General features: G+C 45.6%; 1 protein-coding gene across 2 annotated transcripts in view; it reads left to right on the forward strand.

Moving 5' to 3' along the window:
• Window positions 1-18,287: 18,287 nt before the first annotated feature.
• Window positions 18,288-22,422, forward strand: part of FLOT2 (flotillin 2) — a 75,979-nt gene continuing 71,844 nt past the window's right edge. The window contains exon 1 of one of the 2 annotated variants that reach the window (XM_077480396.1): window positions 18,288-18,485. In XM_077480396.1, the coding sequence (XP_077336522.1) occupies window positions 18,437-18,485 (49 nt within the window). In that variant the 5' untranslated portion in view covers window positions 18,288-18,436. The remainder of the gene's footprint in view (window positions 18,486-22,422) is intronic. The other variant, XM_077480395.1, reaches the window with a different exon arrangement.

Raw genomic sequence — 22,422 nt, forward strand, 5'->3', positions numbered from 1 at the left:
CTGCCCATGCCCTTTTGGGGCCACCATAGGGTGGCTCTGACAGGGTAGGAGCAAAAGATATGTATTTAACAACTTCACTCATGACACGATACGTTGTTTTATTATATCTGATGATGTTGTGTCTTGTGCTCTCCTGCTTCTTTAAATAAAAGATTTGAAAAAAAGAATGCTTATCCTATTCCGTTGATTACAGAGTTATTTGACCGCCTCAAGGGAGCAACGGTTATCACAAAGCTGGATTTGAGAGGAGCATACAATTTTGTGAGGATCAAGGAGGGCAACAAATGGAAAACTGTATTTAATACCAGAACAGGCCATTATGAGTACCTTGTAATGTCATTTGGCCTTTTCAACGCTCCGGCAGTTTTCCAGGACTTTATCAAGATGTACCCTGAGATTTGTTGCAGTTATGTGTGGTGGTTTATATCGACGATATCCTAATTTTTTCCAAATCCCTAGAGAGTCACCATACAGATGTCTGTCGTGTGCTTCAGAAGATGAGAGAGAACAATCTCTATTGTAAATTGGAGAAGTGCGAGTTCCATCGTGAACAGGTTCAATTCCTGAGTCATTTCCACTGCCGGTTTTTCAATGGACCCAGAGATACTTTCAGCAGTCATACAGTGGCCCCGACCCATGGATATACGTCCTCTGCAATGTTTTCTTGGCTTTGCCAATTGTTATCAAAAGTTTATTTGTAACTTCTCATCCATGGTCAAGCCTCTGACTCATATGACCAGAAAGGAAAGTAACCCACAGAGTTGGTCTCTGGAGTCCATTAAGGCCATAAGGTCTCAAGGCTGCCTTTGTTTCTGCTCCTGTGTTGGCACATTCTAATCCTATGTTACCCTTTATCCTTGAGGTTGATGCTTCTGAGACTGGAGTCTTAACATCCTACCTCTGAGTGCGCTATGCATCCTTGTGGCTACTTTTCCAAAAAATTGTCACCTGTGGAATGCAATTATGAGATTAGGGACAGAGAGTTGTTAGTGATCATTTTAGCCCTTAAAGAATGGAGGCATCTCCTCGAAGGTACCACTGTGCTGGTTCTCATTCTTACTGACCATAAGAATCTTACATTCTTGTCTGAAGCTAAATGCCTCTCTCCCAGAAGGGCACAATGGGCTCTTTTCTTGTCAAGTTTCAATTACATTGTCTCATTCTTACCCAGTACTAAGAATGTAAGGGCCAACACTTTGTCGTGACAATGTTCAGTTCAGTCCCTCTCTGACTTCTCCTTGATCAACACATCCTGAGACTCTCTCCTGTGTACCTATTGAAGACATGCTTGGGTGATGTCCCTTCTGGTTCCTGATCCTGCTTGCTTTTATACTAAGCTGATTCTCAGTTTCCTGAAGTATGCTGATCTCTGGCTCCCTGATGTCCTGGCTTTTCTGACTATCCGTTCTGGTTACTGAACTCTAGCTATGATTTGACTACATTGCTCGGTTTACCTTTTACGATTATTATTATTAAACAAGTGTGATTTTTAACTGCATTTCTGTCTCGGTCTGATTCATTGTTTCTGACAGCCTTGTGTCTTTAGCTAGCTCTTTGATGGTATACTGGAGATATCCTGGCAAGCAGGGTGAAGTAAAGTGTGCTTGTGGTGTCCTGAAGCAGGATGAACACTGTCGCTTGGCAGGGAGTAATTGCAGCACAGGGTTCTACATGTTTAGAAAGACAATGTTGTCTGCTTGCAGTGTCCCTTGTTAGAGGGAGGGCAAGTGCCCATTCACCAGTCCTAATGATCTTTTTTGATGGGAAGTGATGTGAACACTCCGCAGCAGGCCTCTGCCGAGCCTGGCTCTAGGGATGGCGCTCAATCTGGTGTCGTGCTCCACTGCTGCCTAGCAGAATCTGGCATGGATGTGAAGAGAGTGGCTTCCAGGATGCCGCTAGATGACCAGGAGTGGCTAGCAGTGGATGCTCCTGTACACACACATGATGACTCCCTCCCTGAAGCACAGGCCGCAACTCTTCTACAGCTAGGTCTAACATTGAGAGACTTGATTGCAGATCCAGGCCGAGGTCCCAAGAGAGTGATCCTAGCCTATCCCAGGCTTTTTATTACCTCTTCCAGCATTCTCCTCTCCCTCCTCAGCTGGCTGGTACTTGTAATCCGACTTGAATGCAAACCCTGCATCCTTGGACTACAGGTCCCAAGATGCTTTGTTTCAATTGCTGATATTCTTCACCTTGCTGGCAGGATGTGATGACAAATTCTAAGCTGAGCATTAGAGAGGAACAGTCTCACTAAAGTAAGTGCTGCTAAGTGTCTCCTGATAAGGCGGGTGTTCTGCCGAAAACTCCAACTCACCAAAATCTCCAACCATTTCACTTCCGGTGACTCTCCAGCCACAATAATTGGAGATTTTGATGAGTTGCCTGTTTTTTACAGAACAGCATATACAGTACGGTACACAACGAGTTAGCTGTTTTCATAGAATGCTGAGTAAGGAGGAAAAGAGTTGTCGCTGCCTTGGAGGGGGCCATGTTGTTGGCTAGTATCAGTACACTCCAGTACACTCATTATATGGTGTATCGGAGTGAATAGGTTTCCTTTGTTCTGTCAAAACTGGCAACTCGTCAAAATCTCCAATTATTGCCGCTGCAGAGTCACCGGAAGTGGCGTAGTTGGAGATTTTGCTGAGTTGAAATTTTCAGCAAAACACAGACAATATTAGCCAGCTCCTGGCTACAGAAGAATCAGGTCTAGTGACAGTAGTTTTCGCGCCAGACAGTGAGGATAGTTTAGCACTGAGATCTACTGATTTGCCCTTAGTGGGTATTTTACAGGCAGGTCTCACTGCTAGGTCTAATTCCAGGAGGGGAGGGATTAGGTGTTTTACGGGGGTTCGTGGGGGGGATCCCTGGGGGTTGGGTGTATGTAGGCAGATAGTTAAAAGAACATGTTCCAGGTCGGGGACAGGCAAGGGTCGGCACCATATTGGCAGTGAGGTAATCAAGGGTCTTTTTTTTTTTTTGTAATTGTTTATTTTAAATTTTCAACATCATACAGAAGAAAATATACATGAAATATTAATATTAACATATCGAGATTGCAGGTATACTTTGATTACAGGGCATACAAAATCTAAACATATAGGGGTATAGTGATGTGATTAAAGTAGTAATTTGAGTGGGGGAGAGATAATCGCATTCCTAAAATAAAAAAAAAATAAAGAAAAAAAAAAAATTGAAATTGAAGCGACCTTCTACCATACCTTTAAGGGGGTTATAGACAGAAACTGTAAACAGACTATTTAACCTCAAAGAGAGCTTTAAGGAAAAATTGATTTCAGACCTTCTCTCGGGGACATGTATATATCCAAGTTTAACTAAGTAGGAGCAATCCCATCAGAGCCATATGTAGACTCATCCCATGTTGACCAAATTTTAGAAAATTTCTGCATCTTACCCTCCACTACGGCCGTCAAGTGTTCCATTCTGCGTATGTCAGCTACAGTGGTGATCAATTGCGGAAGTGTTGGTGGAGAGGTGGACAACCATAACCTGGGTATGACCCTTTTAGCAGCCAATAAGATGAAGGACAACAATCTGCGCAAGGCCTTAGAAATACCAGAGAAAGGGAGGCCTAGTAGATCATGCATGGGCGTCAGGGGAATAGGAGTGCCAGCCAGTGTTTCTAACAGATTTTGGACTTGGAGCCAGAACTGGTGGACTAGGGGGCAGTCCCAAAAAATATGGTAGTGAGAGCCGACATCTCAACCACATCTCCAGCATTGCTTTTAAATTAACCTGTTACGGGCATGTAGAATATCTGGAGTCCTATACCAGTGCATTAGAACTTTGTATGCAGTTACCTTGTGGGTCACACATCGAGATATTCTGGAAGTGTGCTCCCATATGTTCCCCCAGTCCACCAGGGAAATATTGTGGTGTAGAATCTGAGACCATTTCCTCATGTAGTGGTGGGTGTTCACCGTCATAGGAATTGCTTCATGTAATATTGTGTAAATAGTAGAGATCAGTCGGGGTTCGTAAGGACCCTTAGCACATAGGATCTCAAAGTCTGTGGGTTTGTCCAGAGTCAGAGAAGGGGACCTGGTAGAGAAAAAGTGTCTGATCTGTAAGTATGAATGTAGAAGCCTTTGGGGGATCTGGTGTTGCTTTTGCAAGGTGGGAAAAGTCAATAAATGGCGTGTTGTCGGGTTAACAAAGTGTCGGAGTTGAAAAAGTCCCGCTTGGGTCCATGGTAGCATACGATCATAGGACAGGCTATCTGGGATGTCTGGGTTAAATAGGATATTTAAAAGCGGTGGACACGGTGAGGATAGGGAAAAGCGGTCATTGCACCTTTTCCAGGTATTCAACGTGAACAACATGGGAGCTAGGCATATGTGCCGTAATTGGGGCATATGAAGGGCAGTAGAAGGCCAAAGCATATAGCAAGGATGTACCGGGGCTGTAACACTCATTTCTATTTCTGACCATCTATTTGGGGCCTTCCGGGAGGTCCAGGAGGTAAGAACTCTCAGGTGTGTGGCATAATAGTATTTAATGAAATCTGGGCCTCCGAGCCCCCCCCTATTCCTCCGAGCCAGGACCACCGTCCCTGCTAACCTGTGGGAAGCGTTATTCCAAATAAAACGGAGGCTTCTCCTTTGAAGGGATTTCAACTGTGACATAGGGATAGCCACAGGTAAAGTTTCAAATAAATATAATAACTTAGGGAGGATAGACATTTTAAGGACATTGATTCGGCCCAACAGGGATAGGGGGAGAGATGTCCAGTATGTCAGCAAGCGATTAATTTCCGAGAACAGGGGGGGAAATTGGCCTTATATAAAGTATCATAGGAAGCAGTAAGGCGAACCCCCAGGTATTTAAGTGAGTGAGGACACCAGTGGTAATTATACTTACTTCGGAGCGAAGATAAGAGGGCTGGGGATATGTTTACAGGTAATGCTTCGGTTTTAGTATCATTAATTTTGATACCCGAGAGGCTACCAAAAGTGGATAGTAGGTGGTGAAGGTGTGGTAGGAATGCGTGCGGGTGGGTGAGAGTTAGGAGGACATCATCCGCGAATAAGGATAGTTTATATTCTGCGTTGCGGAGGCAAACTCCTTTAATATCTGAACATTCCCGTATAGCCGCAGCTAGGGGTTCCAGACTGAGAATAAAGAGCAATGGCGATAGAGGGCAACCCTGTCTCGTACCGTTGCTAAGGGGAAATGGACGGGACAGATGGGAGGAGAGTTGTACCTGGGAGGTGGGCTTCGAGTATAGGGCTCGGAGGGCGTGAATAAAGGGGCCTGAAAATCCAAAGTGGTTTAGTATCGCAAACATAAATGGCCAGCTAAGGCGATCAAACGCCTTTTGGGCATCTAAACTGAGTATCAAAGCGGGTTTTTTAGTTTTAGTAAGCAGGTCTATAAGGTCAATTGTGCGGCGAGTATTGTCCCCCGCATGTCTTGTGGGAACGAAACCCACCTGGTCTCTATGGATCAGCGCTGGCAGCAGTAGAGAGAGCCTGTTCGCTAGAATCTTGGTAAAGATTTTGTAATCAGAGTTCAATAGGGCTATGGGATGATAATTGTCAGGGAGGGAAGGATCCTTATCTGGTTTAGGGATAGTGGTTATGACTGCGTGTAGGAACGAGGGGTGTGGTATTGTGCCCTGGAGCAGTGAGGAGAATAGGGTCAGCAGGTGTGGGGACAGGGACTCTAGGAACGTCTTATAATAGGCGTATGGAAGGCCGTCTGGTCCTGGGGCTTTATGCGTGGGGAGATGTTTAATTACGTCAACTAGTTCGTCAGTGGAGATAGGTTGGTTTAAGGAGGAGCGTTGTTCTGGTGAAAGTTTTGGGAGGTGAATAGATGATAGGAAGGAGTCCAATCTGTCTTGTGGGAACTGAGTCTGTGTGCCCGTGTTCAGGCAGTTGTAAAGTTTGTTATAACATTCTCTGAATACTCCGGACATGGTCTGAGGGCAGTGCGTTGGTGTACCGTCTGATTGCAGTATATAATCAGGAATGGATAAAAAGGGCCGGGGCTTAAGTTTGTGGACAAGCATCCTATGTGGTTTGTCTGCAAACTCATAGAACTTTCGCTTAGACCATAACATTGATTTTGAAATTTTATTTGCGTCTATAGCCTTAATGCGGTTGCGAATAGTAGTTACTGCACGCAAGCGATCCACTGTAGGGGAGCGGAGTAACCGCGCCTCCGCCGCCTGCAGCTGGGCCACAAGCTCCACCCTCAGCCCAACAGAGTCCCGCTTCAGGCGTGAGCTGGCTGAGATGCACTCCCCCCTAAAAACTGCCTTGTGGGCCTCCCACACAGTAGATATATCTGAAATGGAGCCTACATTGAGATGGAAAAACTCCTCCAGTCTCTTGAGTAGTCTATCTTTGGTTTCAGCATGTCGCAATAGAGACTCATTCAGTCTCCAGTGGCAAGTTTTAGGTGAAGCGTTATGGAGCGTCACATTGAGAGTAATGGGGGCGTGATCAGACCACGTGATAGGCTCTATTTCAGAAGATATCACACTGGGTAGCAAGGGTGCAGTTATTAGAAAGTGGTCCAGTCGGGAATACAATTTATGCGGGGGGGGGAGAAAAACGTGTATTGGCGATGGGTGGGATGTTTCACTCTCCATGCATCAAAGAGATTGTGGGAGCGGATTAGTTTGCGAAAGGAGGTGGACAGTTTAAGAGTTTGGAGGGACGGGGTTTGTTGAAGTAGTGCTAATCTATCCCTACCAGGGGACATACACATGTTGAAGTCCCCGCCTATGATTGCGAAAGGCTGAGAAAAGGAGCGCAGCCGATCCAATACTCTGGTGAGAAAGCCAATTTGTCCCGTATTAGGGGCATAAATATTAGTTAAGGTAAAGGAGGTGTTCAGATGAGAACAGTTCAGGAGTATAAACCGACCTTGGGGATCTAGGATCGAAGCAAGGATCCGTATAGGGCATGAACGTTTAATCAAAATGGCTACTCCAGCCTTCCCAGATGGGCTGGATGCCATAAAAACAGTAGGGTACAGCTTAGAGGCAAATTTAAATGAGCCCTCCGGGCGGAAGTGCGTCTCCTGAACCATTATCACATCGGCCCCAGAGGATTTGAATTCCCGCAAGGCTAGCCAGCGTTTTCTTAAGGAATTCAAGCCCTTAACATTACAGGAGAATATTTTTAGAGCCATAAAACATTCATGGAGTAATTAGCAGATGATATTGGAATCTGGTACATGTGGTTGGAGTGCTCTGGTCTAAGGAGGTCTGGAAGAGGCATATACACATCAGCATTTCCTAGTAACATAATATTGTATGTCAAGTTTACAACCTGCAGCGACATGTAAGAACCAGGACAGGTCAAAAAAGGACCTGGTAAGAACTTGAAAAAATATTTTAAAAAAAATAACCTGAGTAAAATATAGAGAGACAAAAACGAAGAGATAAAAAACAAAAAACATAAAACATGTATCTTGAAAGCCTGAAGGATATAAAATCTTCAGGAAGCCAAGGCAGAACACCTTGGACCTATAAAGGGACATAACAAACATTTGGAGTGGTAAACCATGTACTGCTCCCATAAAGAATGATTAACCTCGGACTCTTAACATTTGAACAGTGGTCAGACATACCACCATCGACTGGGAGTACAATACCAGCTGGGGGGGCCCCGCAGGGGGGGGGGAGGCGGCTCATTGAGCACTACAGAAATGGGAGAGATTAAAAGATAGGGGAATGTTCCCCGTAGAGTTCCTGAAGAGGTCCGACAGGTTCCTGGAAATCAAGGGTAAGGAGGTGCAATTCGGACAGGCTCTGGAATTTCAGGTGGGTTGTTTAGGCATGTTGGGGCGTTGCGGTGTGGAGAAGCCTCTCTGATGTCTCTGACGAACTGGGGTCCAAATTGCCGTAGGGGCTTGGAGAGGTTTGGGGGCCAGAGCGGGCGGGGGGAGTTGGAGGTCCTCTTCCGGGACAGGTGGGAGGCCCAAATTGCGAATGAAGGCCTCGCATTCATGCAATTCTCTGATAGAGTATTGGGTGCCATCTTTGGATGCTGACAGCCGAAAAGGGAAACCCCATCTGTAGGGGATTTGGTGTAGTTGGAGGTGTGCAGTGATTGGTCGGAGGTTGCGCCTCTTGGCCAAGGTGATGGGAGAAAGGTCGCTGAAGATCTGGATCTTAGAGCCTTTGAAATCGATGCGATTTTTATTGCGTGTGGCTGCAGTTAGAGCTTCCTTGCTGTCATAATAGTGGAAACGGACTATAACGTCCCTTGGATTGGATCCAGGAGGAGGTTTGGGGGCCAAAGATCTATGGGCTCTGTCTAGACGCCAATCGATATCTGGTATGTGCGGAGCCAGAGTGACAAACAGATCAAGTAAGTATACCCACAACTTCTTATCACTGACTGTTTCAGGGACTCCACGAATCCTCACGTTTGAGCGACGTTCTCAATTCTCCAAATCTTCTTGTTGGAGTTGTATTTGGGAGACTGTGTGTTTAAGAAATGCGTTTTCGTCCTCCAATACGTGCATGTATTGCACATTCTCATCAAATTTAGATTCCAAAGTGGCAGTACGCTCTCCAAGCTGGTCAATCTCTCCTCTAAGCTCCTGAGCAAGCTTCCCAACCTCTTTAGCTATATTGCGTGTCAAATCCTGTAGGAGTGTCTGTAGTTTCAGGTCCAGGACCGTTACCGTAATTGCTTCGGCAGGATTTTTTTGCTGGGTAGAGCCACCTTTGTGAAGAGAACTTGGTGTGGAGGGCAGGGGGTCGGTGGCCTCTAGCGGTTCTGCCAGCGTGTGTAAGGCTGGAGATTGCGATCTGTGTAGCTATCGCTCCATGTCGTGTGCAGGACGGATGTCGATGGCGGGATAAAGCCTTGATATATATTCTTTTGAAAACCAACTTTGCCCATGTAGTATCCGGAGGAGTCCGGGGGGCAGCTGATAATGACCCTGTGTATGTGAGAGCTTATGAAGTGGTGCAGGGTCCCTTAGGAAAGGAGCGGTATATTAAGCCACACTAAGACATGGTTTCAGCGTTGTTAGCCGCCCATGAGTTCTGCCGGTTTGCGCTGATTCCAACAACTGAAATTATTAAGTCTCAGTAGAAGGGGGTATGTCTCTTTAAGGGCTCGTTGAAGAGGCTGTATAGGGAGAGCTGACTGGTGAGTAGATGACTCCCGTGGACTCACAGTAGCCGTCTGCCTCGATGGATAAACAATTTCACCCAGACCAGGGGGGGGGGGGGCGCCGCCTCCTGGATTGGTCCACGGAGACTCCGAACGGAGATGGCGGAGGCCAAGCCAGGTGTAGCCTGGAGAAGGGGCCTTAGCTGGAGCTCTAACCCACTAGGGCAGTAGTCAGGCTGTTAAGAGCCTGAACCCAGGAGGAGGCCGGGCCGGAGAGAGGGCCGTGGGGCTTTGGGGAAGGGGAGAGTGTCCAGTACACAGCAGGGAGAGGTCTGGGGAGAGCAAGGGCCCCTTGGGCTAAGACAGTGCCTCACCTGCAGTCCGTGGAGCTCACCGTCACCTCCTCTCCTTCAGCTGTCTTGGGATCCTGGAGTGTGGGTGGATGAGATGGCAGCCCTAGTGTCCAGGTTCCAGTGCGTAGGCCCCCTGCCAGACGCTGGGGCAGGAATGTGTGGGAACTGGCATGCTTCACTGGGCCTCGCTAGGCCTCACTAGGCCGCATCCGTGGCAGACAGTCCCGGGGGCCCCACGGACCTCCAGAGGTCCCCAGTTAATGACTAGGGCAGACCAGGTGGCAAGGGGAGCCGAGCAGCCCACCAGGAGGGCCTCCGTTAGCGTGGTTGAGGAGGGTGGAGGCCGGGAGGACGGCCGCGGCGTCTTCCCGCCGGGCGCTGGTGTAGGAAAGTGCGGGGACTGGCTGGCTGTACTAGGCCGCACTAGGCCGCATCCGCGGCAGACAATCCCGGCGGCCCCGCGGGCCTCTGGACCTTACCGGGCATGGAGTAGGGCAGTCCGGATGATGGGGAGATCCACTGCCAGGTCCCCCGTTGAAGTGGTGGAGGAGGATGAAGGGCGGGGAAGATGGCGGACGGACAAGGCCGGCGTCTCTCTCCGTGGATCCCAAGCCAATCTCGTCCCAATTTTCCTCCAGGCTGAGGCAGGGCAAGTGGTAGGGTGCATAGGCCGAAGGATTGGGGAAAAACGGCCGTGTATGTACCCAGATTGCTGCGGATTGCACTGGGCACTCAGGAGCTCTCTGTGAACACGTCCGTCCTGGGTCACTTCTGGGTCCACCCCTCATCAAGGGTCTTTTAACACAGATGAGCAGCAGGCATCAAAGGCAAGGGAAATCCAAGGTGTCTACAATGTGGGACAAAATAAAAAATACTTTTTATTTTTTTATTTCAACACTAGTACCAAACTAATGTTTATTGCTGACTTATGATTACTTTGAGCTATGTGCACTGTGCTTTAGCTAGCAGCCTGCCAGGGGGTCAGTAAGGGGTTAACACAGGCTTTGTGTCTTTCTGGGCATTCTCTATACCCTGTGTTGCTATAAAAGGGTGGAGGGCTCTGCTCTGATAGCTCCTGATTACATGGGAAGGAGAGCAAGCTGGGCTTTGGACTGATACAGCTGTCACCTCTAAGGAGACCAACCCCTTTTTGGGCAACGAAGTGCGGCCCCACCAAGGTTCAAGTGAATTGTCTGAGCCAATGGGCTTTATCACAAGGAGAGATATGAGCTGGCAGCCTGGGGTAGGAAAGAGATATTTCTGCAGCAAGATATCTGTGAAAGACTGTTGAACTGACTGAATCTGCAAGAGTTTTTCAGTAAATTATTGTTAACGGTTTCAGTGCCTGGTCTGAAGTTCTTCCACAAAAGAGTGCATGCAGGGCATATCACGAACAGGGCTTGCACAAAGGGGATGAAGAGGAGATGTAAGAAAACCATTATGCAAGGGTTAAACATGCAATAAAGTTGGCAGGAGATGTAACTATATTGTCGTTACCATGGGTAACCAATGCAGTGGTGTGAATGTGATAGCAACAAACCACTATTAAGTATTCAAATCTAACAAGTGGAACTGTGCAAAGGCGTTCGGTTTGCTTCTGAGTTGGTGTGCCGATTAGGCTCAGTTGACACTGTTGTGGGTGGCTGTGGGTACAGGAATCGAAGCTGTTCCCACACCCAAATCATGCTGTTCTGTAGAGACATTCGGGGCTGCCATTCTTTCTTAATGACACCCCATGCATCTCAACATACAGCATGTCTGCAGGTGCGGGAACCACAGGGAAATCACATGGTGCAAAAGCAGCATGCAATTTCCCTGTGGCCGTCTTTTTAAAATGGTGCAAGAACCTTTTTTTGTGGGATGCCGTGCCTAAGAAATAGCGGGTTCCAAAAACGCACTGGTGTAAACCAATAGTTAAAGCCGATTTTGCATGACCCCTGTGCCAGTGTTTTCCCAGGGCATTAGCGAGTGCATTTTCGAGGGTCCCCATATCAGGTTAAGCCCTGCCCACACAGGGATCAGAGCTGAAGAGAATCCAGCGATGATGCTGGGCAGAACTCAGTTGAAATAGTCTGCTGGGTATCAGGATTTGTGGACACGTGTGGCATGGCACATTTTGTTAAACACCCATGCTCATGAGTATGTGCAAGATCCAATATGCATGGGAACGACTTGGGTACAATCAGCCTGCCCATACATGAGCCGGTCCCTGCTGAACCATCAGAATTTTGATCCATGTATGGCTGGCTTTAGTCCCTACTCCCTACTTCACTCCTCACTGCTATTCCTGTCCTGATGCTGGAGGAAGCTATTCAGGGAGTAACTGACGGAAAGTCAAGGTTGATTCCTCAGGATAAGAAAAGTCAACAGCAGTTCTTTCATTCTAAGAACTATTGAAGGCAATTCAAGGACACCAGACTACACAAGACAGGGAAAGAGTATATCAGAAGATAGTTCTCAGAACTCCTTCCTGAATTCTGAGAACTACCTTCTCAGACTTCAAAAATTGCTGAGAAATCCTTCCAATGGTCTGTCTGCCCAGAAGCCCACAAGAGAGTAAGAGGCAGATAAGCCCTGTTCTACAGGATCTAGGTGGATTATCAGACCGCTGAATTTTGGATACTATTCAAAAGGGATACAGAACGGAGTTTCTCAAGATGTGTTTGTAAAAACTCACCTTCCCAAGTCTAAAGAAAAAAGTTGATCATTGAATATTATTTCTATTTTATTATTTCTATTCTTCTATTTTTTTTCTGTTTTATTCTTTTATTTTCCATTCTATTCTTTTCTATTCTATTCAAAATTCTAATTTCGGAAGACGGTTATATTCTTTCTACTTTATTTTAATCTATTCTATTACTTCTATTCTATTGTTTTTTTTCTATTCTGTTCTATTCTTTTATTTTCTATTCTGTTCTTTTCTATTCTATTTCATTTTATTATTTCTAGTCTAATCTATTATATTCCTTTATTTTCTCTTCTATTCAACAATTCCTATTTCGTAAGACAGTTGTATCCTTTCTATTCTATTCTATTCTAAAATTAGAATTTTGGAAGATGGTTATATTGTGTTTTTTTCTATTCTATTCTTTTCCATTGAAGTCTACTCCATTCTATTCTAATTCAAATTTCAGAAGACGGTTATATTCTATTTTATGTTATTATTTTATTTTCTATTAAATTCTGCTCTCTTTTACTCTATTCTTTTATTTTCTATTCTATTCTTTTCAATTCTATCTCTTTATATTCTATTTTATTATATTCTTTTATTTTCTATTCTATTCCTTTATTTTCTATTCTATTTTATCCTATTTTGTTTTCGAATTTGATCCGAATACGATTTCAATTTTGAAACAATTTTTTTTTGCTATTTTGGATTCGTTTAAATTTGTTACTATTGCAATTTGGAAATTTGGATACATCCAAATCTCATAAGAACGAAAAATTTGTCAGAATTTGAATATAGAATTAAACAAACTGTACATGTCTACTTGCACTTGTGGCTTGGCTTTGTTCACAGGAGATTTGTCTATTTCATTACCTAGATGATATTATGCTGTTGGCAGAATCTCTAGCTATTCTAGAATCACATGAGTCTATGGTGCTGCAAACCCTGTCAGATTTTCTGATGGATTGTGAAGCCCCAAAAGAGTCAGCTCACACTAACTAGCTTATTATGCATGCATTGTTTGTCTTTAATAATTGTGTCCCTACCTCACTCTGTAGCTAGGGGATGCTCTATGTAGTTAGTCCCACCCTTCTTCTTCATGCTTTAGCCTCAGTTCACTACATGTACTGCATTCTGCTGGAGCTAGACACACTCTGATTTATTTTTAACAATCTGTTGTTTTGGATTAAAGCTTTTTCTGATCTGCAAGATGTCATTTGGATTGAGTCACTGTTTGCCCAGCTACTCAGATTGTAAATTAAGCTATCGCACAACTAAATCAGTTATAGAGATCACGCTTTCAGTGTTTAGACTGCAGAAGCAGAACACCCAAGCACAGAATGGAATAATAGGGATAATATTAGATATGGTGGCACAAATTGTCTCCCTCCAAATGAGGTGTACACAAACATTCAACTTTTCAGAACCACAATGACAGTCACAAGGGTATTGGCAAAATCCTGTATGAACTTTCTAGGCAAGCTTTCAGCTTTAATTTTTATGTTTTTTTTAGGGAAAGGTGGCATCACAAGCATTTCTAAATATTTTCTGCTGCAAAGGGACCAGAGGTCATTTTTTAAATGTATCAATAGATTTTCTATTGTGACAGACATACAGATACTGACAGCAGGAAGACCACTGAGCCTTGGTTTCTGGATCACCCTTATGTCAGATGCCAGTCTACAAGGATGGTGCTCATTGCCTAGCATACCAAGTCCCTAAAAAATGGGAGTCAGATGGGTTGCATCAATTTGTATGCCGCTATACTTAAAACCAAAGATGATGGGGGGGTCACCAAAATGTACTGGTATAAGTCTCTCGCTGAGCAACCACCACAGGGCCCGACAGGTCTAAACCCAGGCAGTTGCACTAACAAAAGCTCCCCGTGGGGGCTGGAGCCAAGGGACATTGAGATGGTATGAGGTTTACAGGGAAACATTTAAAAAGAACAGGCCAATCTAGGGAGGTCATAAAAAATATATATAAAGTTTAAACATTTAAATTGTCCACTGGAGAGAGACATCCAGGAAAAAAGGGGGAGTCAAGCATTGGATAGCAAGTTAGAGTACTCAAAAAATCTCACATTTGTATACAGGTGGTTGTAAGTAGTCAAGAAGACTTGTATGGAGTGTCAAGCGACAGTCTTGAATCTAAAAAGCCAAATGGGGTAACATCAGAAAGGGGAGAGACCGCACAAAGACAAGGTACAGAAATGTAGAGGGGTCCATATCAATATGTATATACCACGGAACATAGTCCTAAAATGTCTTTACCTTAGTCTGGATAGCGGTCCGCATATGCCATGTGCAGGCTACATCCTAACGCTGATCTGTCACTGTGGCCATTTTAAATAGTAGCTACTACTAGAGGACTGGCCAATCAGCCACCCCATCCAAGTTTGGATGTGTTGCCAGTTAATCGGGTAGCAACGGCATTCAGTGAGCTTCAGCTGAAGTATGGGCAACTTCTACCCGTGAGGTGCGCGGTCCCACCGATGGGTGGGGTCACTTCACACGGTTGCAGACGCAAAAATGCCCATAGCAGATGCAGGGGTGAAAGCAAGCCCTGTATGTAACCAAGCCTCGCTGTGGATCACAAAGGACAGAGCAAAGGTCAGCCAACAGGAGGCGTGGCCAGTTCTGCCACGCAACCAATGAGCAGGGATGGCTTACGTGATGGAAAAAAGGGAGATACAAGGACCAAGATGGAAATTGCATCAACTCCTGGGCAAACACCAGCCACACCTATGGGGTGGCCTGGGTGTGCCGGGCAGAGCAATAAAACAATGGGGTCGAGGCCAGCCCAGACCACAGGCGGGCAGCATGGAGAAACACCAGGGTGGGACATAGATGGTGAAAAGCAGGGCGGCATCTAAAAATGATGGCCCCCTGAACAAATGAGGGCCAGATTGTTGCAATAATCAAATACTAAACATAATAACACATCTACAATATAAACGAAAGACTCAATATACTTTACAATCGTCAATTATCATAGTATCCCTTAATGGATAGAGAGGAAAAACAAGATACTGTTATCCTCACTGACCCTGAGGACTTTGCTTCTCATGCTTCCGCAAACTTGCTATTCTTCAAAGCCTGCAACAGGACCCAAGAATTTGTGGAATCAAAGAAAAGGATCATTATTAGTTGGCAACCCTCCTTGACCACTATTACAAAGGGGAAAGTCTCAGAACTCATCTCATCCCCACAGAGGGAGTAGAGGATGACATTTCTTGAGGACACCTTAAAGAGGAGTTTATGTAACACCTTTCCAGACTGGTAGGTTACAGTCTCATGGAAAAACCTATTTTGAGGCTTCTGTTGGTCAAAGGAGCGGTGAAGAAGGGGGCCACCTTAGTGATGCATGTCAAAAAAATTTTAGTCCTCGGCGCCCAGGGCTGTCAGCTTCCTATCGACTGCATCTGCATTATATGGTGTAAGATTATCTAGGGGCAAAACCAGATATGGAGAGGTTTGCAGTTGACGATCCACTGGGTTACTGGGTCATGAGAATAGTCCACTGGCCAGAACTTGCCCAGTATGCAATTGAGCTGGTGGGCTGCCCTGCATGCAGTGTGCTTTCCGAACAGGCATTCACTGCTGCTGGAGGTTTTGTGACAGATAAAAGAGCATGTCTGTTCACACACTCTGTTGACTGGTTGACATTCATCAAAATTAATAATTTCTGGATTAACAACAGCTATAAAGCCCCTGGTGCCGATGTCACCAATGAAGTGTTTTAGGATGTGGAATCACTGCAAGACTGTCTACACTGACTAGCTTTGTGGGTGTTGATTTTATCTGGAAGAAATTTTTAAATATACAGGTTTTATGGGCAAAGTTAACACTCTAGGAGCAATTTTTCTGCACATGTTTGACAGATGCATATAATTTCAATTGTTTACAGCAAGGCCAATTCAAGAATACCTCTATAGGGTTACGGTGTGAAGGCACCACCAACATCCAAAGCCCAATTTTTCCCTACCTGTTGCTTTTTTCCAAAGTCTGCCAAACAGACACCAAAATGTATCCAAAAATCTCTAATCTTGTTCCAAGTGCACTAAATTGTGGTGTCATCACACAGACTGACTCCCCAGCCGCTTTTTATAAAATAAAGTAAACTTGCATGGAAAATATGATTTTTTTTTTCTTTCGTTTATTTTTGCTGCAGCAGGTTCTATACACAGTACAGATGCGCCACTTTGCAGGCAGACTAAGGGGACCTCTCAGACACTATATTTAAATGCATTTTTCATTGTTATTGTTTCACTTTAAGCATCATTAAATCACTGCTTATTTAAAGAGGAAGTAAAGGCAAAAAAAAAACACACCCTGTAAGGCAAAGGCATAATGAGCTAGTATGCATAGCTTCCTTGTCTTCCTCTTCGCCGCTGCCATGTATCCCGGAGCGACTTCCGGGTCTCGCTGCTCCGGCGCTGTGATTCGCTGGAGCCGCGATGACGTCACTCCTGTGCATGCACGCGGGAGCTGACATTCGCGGCATATCGCCGCGATCTGCGGCCTGCCGAGTGCGCCTGTGCCGTAGACAGCGGTGGCTGTCTTCGGGTAAATATCTCCTAAACTGTATAGGTTTGGGAGATATTTCTTGGACCTACAGGTAAGCCTTAAAGAGGAAGTAAACCCTGATGAGTTTACTTCCTCTTTCATTCCCTGTAAAGGCAAAGCATAATGAACTACTATGCATCGCATAGTAGTCCATTATGTGTCACTTACCTGACACAGGAGCCAGCGAAGTCACCGCTGTCCCCTGTAGTTCTGAGCGTCCATCTTCTTGGTGGGTCTCCGTGGGTCCCGCTGCTCCGGCGCTGTGATTCGCCGGAGCAGCGATGACGTCACTCCTGCGCATGCGCACGGGAGCCGAGACTCGCGGCATTGCCGTCATCGACGATGCTCCGCTCAGTGCGCCTGCGCGCCGCTGTCTACGGCGCATGCGCCGTAGATAGCGGTGCCCTTCTTCGGGCAAATATCTCCTAAACCGTATAGGTTTGGGAGATATTTCTTGGACCTACAGGTAAGCCTTAATCTAGGCTTACCTGTAGGTCAAAGTGGTTTGTAAGGGTTTACAACCACTTTAATCTAGGATTACTTGTAGGTCAAAGTGGTTTGTAAGGGTTTACAACCACCTTAAAAATGATCTTTTTTAAAAACTTTTTTTGCATTGATACATGTCCCTCAGGGCAGTACCCAGAAACCCGCCCCCCCCCTCCCCCCTGCACCCTTTGTATGGCCGACAACTTGCATATAAGCCTTCAAAATGGGCACTTTTGATTTTTTTCCAGGTCTGGTCGCTGTTTGGCTCCGAACTTTTGCGATGTTCTAAAGTTCTGGTGCAAATTGAACCCGGGGGGGGGGGGGGGGGGGGTGGTTCGGCACATCTCTAGTTATAAGTCTGTCTATATATGTATTATTTATGCTCTGTTTATCTTTATTTTATATATATATTTTTTTTTTTTCTAACTGTCTATATATTTATTTTTTATAATCTATATATTTATTAGTTATACTGTATATGTATACATTTATTATTTATACTTTATATGTGTTAGTTATACTCAATATATCTTTATTATGTATACTGTATATACATATGTTTGTTATCTATCCTCTCTCCACAATCATATATATATATATATATATAGACACACACATATACAGTATATTTATTATTTAAACTCTATTCAGTATTATTTATAGAATTGTTATTTCTTCTCTCTCTCTCTATACTTTAGCCCATGTTTGCCCTGATCTCCGTACATTTGAACCTCACATATGTTCGATGTGAGATTTTCTGCAGCAAATCAGAGATATTGGGGATGAAGAACTTGTGTCCATATCTCCAGCATGGCGAGCGGTGACCAGGGAATGTTATCTCTCCCAGCTCACGGATGTCGTCAGCATTCCAGTCCAACATAAACACTGGACGGGGGAGGGGTTCTTTCTGGTCTGCGTTACGCTCTCTGCTGGTCTACAAAGCGTTAACTTCGGAGGCGCAGACCCTTTTCCCGCGCGCTGATTGGACGCCAGCTCTGTGTTCATGCTCACGGCCTGCCTTTTAACACTTTCACCACCGGCCCCGCCCTCTGCCTGGGCTAATATGTACAGTGATAGAAATGATTGGGCCACACCCAGTGGGCGGGCTTGTTCTGTACGCGGGCGCCGCCTCGGCCGGGTGTGTGAGAGGACAGTGACGGACAGGCGGCTCGTTGTTTTGGTTGTGAAGCAAGCAGAGGGGAGGACTCGGCCGAATATCTGTAGCAGAGAACAGCCTAGCCGTTCGGAGTCATGGGGAACTGTCATACGGTGGGGCCCAACGAGGCGCTGGTGGTGTCTGGTGAGTGCGGGGCCTGGCGGGGGCTCTTCTCTTCCCGCAGTGTGATGTGCCCGGTGCATTGTGGGGTATACATGGAGTTCTAATGCGGAGAACGGCCCGGAGAGATCCTGTGATGGAGGAGAGGACGGGACACTCGGGATATCATTCACCACATGTGAATGTGGGATTCCCCTTATTGGCTCCGTGCAATGGTCACTATGGTGACGGGGTGCTGTTCTTGCGTCAGTGCCCCTCCCCCGCCCACCTACCCGATATTTAGGGATCACTGTACAACAGAAGGGGCTGCCCACCTACCTGATATTTAGGGATCACTGTACCTCAAAATGGGCCGCCCACCTACCTGATATTTAGGGATCACTGTACCTCAAAAGGGGCTGCCCACCTACCTGATATTTAGGGATCACTGTACCCCAGAAGGGGCTGCCCACCTACCTGATATTTAGGGATCACTGTACCTCAAAGGGGCCACATTACCCCAGAAGGGGCCGCCCACCTACCTGATATTTAGGGATCACTGTACCCCAGAACGGCCTGCCCACCTACCTGATATTTAGGGATCACTGTACCCCAGAACGGCCTGCCCACCTACCTGATATTTAGGGATTCCTATATCCTACAAGTGGAGGTCCCCCCAGAACTGAGAAAGGCACCCCATCTTCGGTCATGTATATGAATATAGTGGGGTGTATAACATAATAGACGTCTGTATTTTGGTGCCCAGAAGCATGGCACAGAGCCGCATGTACAAATGAATCTCGGCATACCTCGGTACGGGGTGTACAGGTATGGTATACTCTGAGGCAGGGGTCTTCAAACTATGGCCCTCCAGTTGTTCAGGAACTACAATTCCCATCATGCCTAGTCATGTCTGTGAACGTCAGAGTTTCGCAACAGCTGGAGGGCTGTAGTTTGAGGATCCCTGCCCTAAGGCATGGTTCACACTATGATGTCATTTGCAGTGCGATTATGTAGTGTACCTTTAATGTGACTTTGGTTGTGGATATACATATTATATGGGGCCAAACGGCACCAAAGTCACACAGGAGCCTTACCTAAAGTCACATGGCAACATTGAAGCAATATTTCCATTGTTGTGCGACCCAAGTTGCATCTGAAATCACATCAGTATGACCCAGGCTTAGGTCTCGTCTACACTTGCAACTAGGGTTGGTGGTAAAACCCCCACAGCTTAGCTGTGGTTTTACCTCCCCCTTTTGATGCAGAGGCTGTGATGGTGCCTAGCACGCTCTGTGGGTGGTACCACCCGCTAAACACAATCCATTCAAGTGAAAGGGGCCACGTTGCAAACGTGCACAGCACATGTGATTGCCTCATGGTTGTACGGCATGCGGGGGGTTAAAGCAGGAGGCGATACAGTGTATCCTTATTGCCTGTTAAAAGCTCTGTAAAAAGTGATCCAAACACAGATTGCTCTTCAGAGAGCAATGCTAGTGTAAATGAGCCACAAGTGTAAACACCTATACAGATGTTTTCATTCAGAGCTGTATCCTGTAATTTGTATGTGTGACTCCACCACCCACCTGCGGCTCCCGAGTGACAAAATACAGACGTCTATTACATGATAGGGGGGATGTTTCTTATATAGATCACCTAATGCTACGGGATAAATGATTGTAGGGTTTAGTGATCCCTAAAAATCATCAGGTAGGTTGATTGCAACGTGGAGTGTATAGTAATCCCTAAAGGCAGATGATTGCTTGTATAGTATAGTGATCCCTAATACTCGTCAGATGACTGTATAGTATAGTGATCCCTAATACTCGTCAGATGACTGTATAGTATAGTGATCCCTAATACTCGTCGGATCACTGTATAACTGGGGTTCTGCAATCAGCGGACCTCCAGCTGTTGCAAAACTACAAGTCCCATCATGCCTCTGGGTGTCGTGCTTGTGGCTGTCAGTCTTGCTATGCCTCATGGGATTTGTAGTTCTGCAACAGCTGGAGGTCTGCTAATTGCATATCCCAGCTGTACAGTATAGTGATCCTTAATGTGCATCAGGTAGGTAAATAGCTGATTGTAGAGTACAGAGAACCCTAATAAGCATCAGGTAGGTGGGTGGCCCCTTGTATAGTAATCCCTTAGGCTGGATTCAGACCTATGGCATTTTTAGTGCTTTTTTTTTCATTTTGCAGATTTGCACTACAGAACGTGCTCCATAGGAAACCATGTTAAATGGACTGTAGTGCAAATCTGCAAAATGCACTAAAAATGCCTAGGTGTGAATCCAGCCTAAAATGCATCAGGGAGTTGGTCAGCCCTTTGTATAGTGATCCCTAATCAGAGGCGGCTCTAGGCTTTTTGAGGCCTTAGGCAAAACCTAGACATGAGGCCCCACCCCTGCCCATAATGGGAAAAATAATTCAAGCGATAAAAAAATGAACTGTACAAATTACATATATTAAGAGCTTTAAAGTGCTGGTGTCAGTGCTCTTGGTGCTGGTGTCAGTGCTCTCTATCTCAGTGCTGGTGTCTGTGCTCTCTATCTCACAGGCAATGTTAAACCGTTGCCGCTCTGAGCTTAATGCCGCAGCGGCATTGTTGTCAGCAGAGGCGGCTCTTCAATTAGGCTGTCAGGAGGCCCCTGTGAGTGCGAGGCGTTAGGCGACCGCCTTATTTGCCTAATTAGAGAGCCGCCTCTGTCCCTAATAATCTTCACATGGCTTCCTTTTAGAGTGTGGTCATCCCTATTGCGCATCAAGTAGGTAAATGGCTGATTGTAGAGTACAGAGATCCCTATAATGCATTAGGTAGGGGGGCAGCTCCTTGTAGAGTATAGTGATCCCTAATGCACATCAGGGAGGTGGACAGCCCTTTGTATATTGATCCATAATTCTCATCATATATGGTAGGTAGATAGCTTTGTGGAGAGTATAGCGATCCCTTAATACACATCAGATAGATGGACAGCTCCTTGTAGGGTATAGTGATCCCCATTACGCATCGTGGGGGGGAGGGGGACTGCTTTAGATACTGCCCAGTGATGGCACATCCCCTGCAGCCGATGGTAAACACACATACAGTGTACACGCCTATGGAGCAATCCCTTGGAGCTGCTTAAATCTTCAAAGATGAGGAGACAGGTGCACAGCCATTCTCATTTCATTGGATTTTTCAAAGAAAGGCATTGATTTCCTGATTTGATCATCATTCATTTAGCGCCCAGTTCTAATTTGATTATCTTGTGTTTTGTGTTAATTGGTGAGATCTCAGCGTCAGTTCCTTCATTGGTGTTTTAACTCCTCTCTGTCTGACAGAAGGTGAACCAGAAGAAACCAAAAGCCCTGTTATGTGTAAATATAATAATATTTATTACACCCACTTGTAAACCTGTCTCCGCTTGTAGATGTAATTACCTTGAAAACCCAGACAACATATATATTCAATATATTCTGCGTTTCAGGATCTCTGACAGGTAACTAGTTGTTATCACTGCCAAATGCACGCGTCTGGAAGGGATACACGCCCAGATACATATATATTCTATTGGTCCTAATTTGTTTTGCTAACCTGTTAAAGGTTTGTAGAGCTAATTGTTTCCATAATGTGCCTTGTTCATCCTATGTATGCTAATGTGATCATTATGGGAGGACAAATGCAGTGAGGACCATGGAGCTGGCCTCCATTGACTGCCGACGCTTGTTTATAGAAGATGTAGAATCTGCAGGGAGTGGCAGCACTTGGGATTGGCTCCATGCAGAGTAATCATCCTATTCCCAATAGGTCCAAGGCTTGACCCTTTCCTGCCTGGAGGAGATTGTTTCACATTCATATTGCAGCTCCCCCTAGCACTGAGCCGGTTGGATAGGACTGTGTGTGTTTTCCCTGGGCTCACTCAGAGGTAATTCGATCAGGATGATTGATATGTTCTTTAGGTTCTTTCTTACATTTGCATCCTGAGTCCGTATGATGAGCT

The sequence above is a fragment of the Lithobates pipiens genome, unplaced genomic scaffold, assembly GCF_037356315.1.
Source record: "Lithobates pipiens isolate NorthernLeopardFrog02 unplaced genomic scaffold, aLitPip1_a1.2 Scaffold_16, whole genome shotgun sequence".
NCBI classification, from domain to species: Eukaryota; Metazoa; Chordata; class Amphibia; order Anura; family Ranidae; genus Lithobates; species Lithobates pipiens.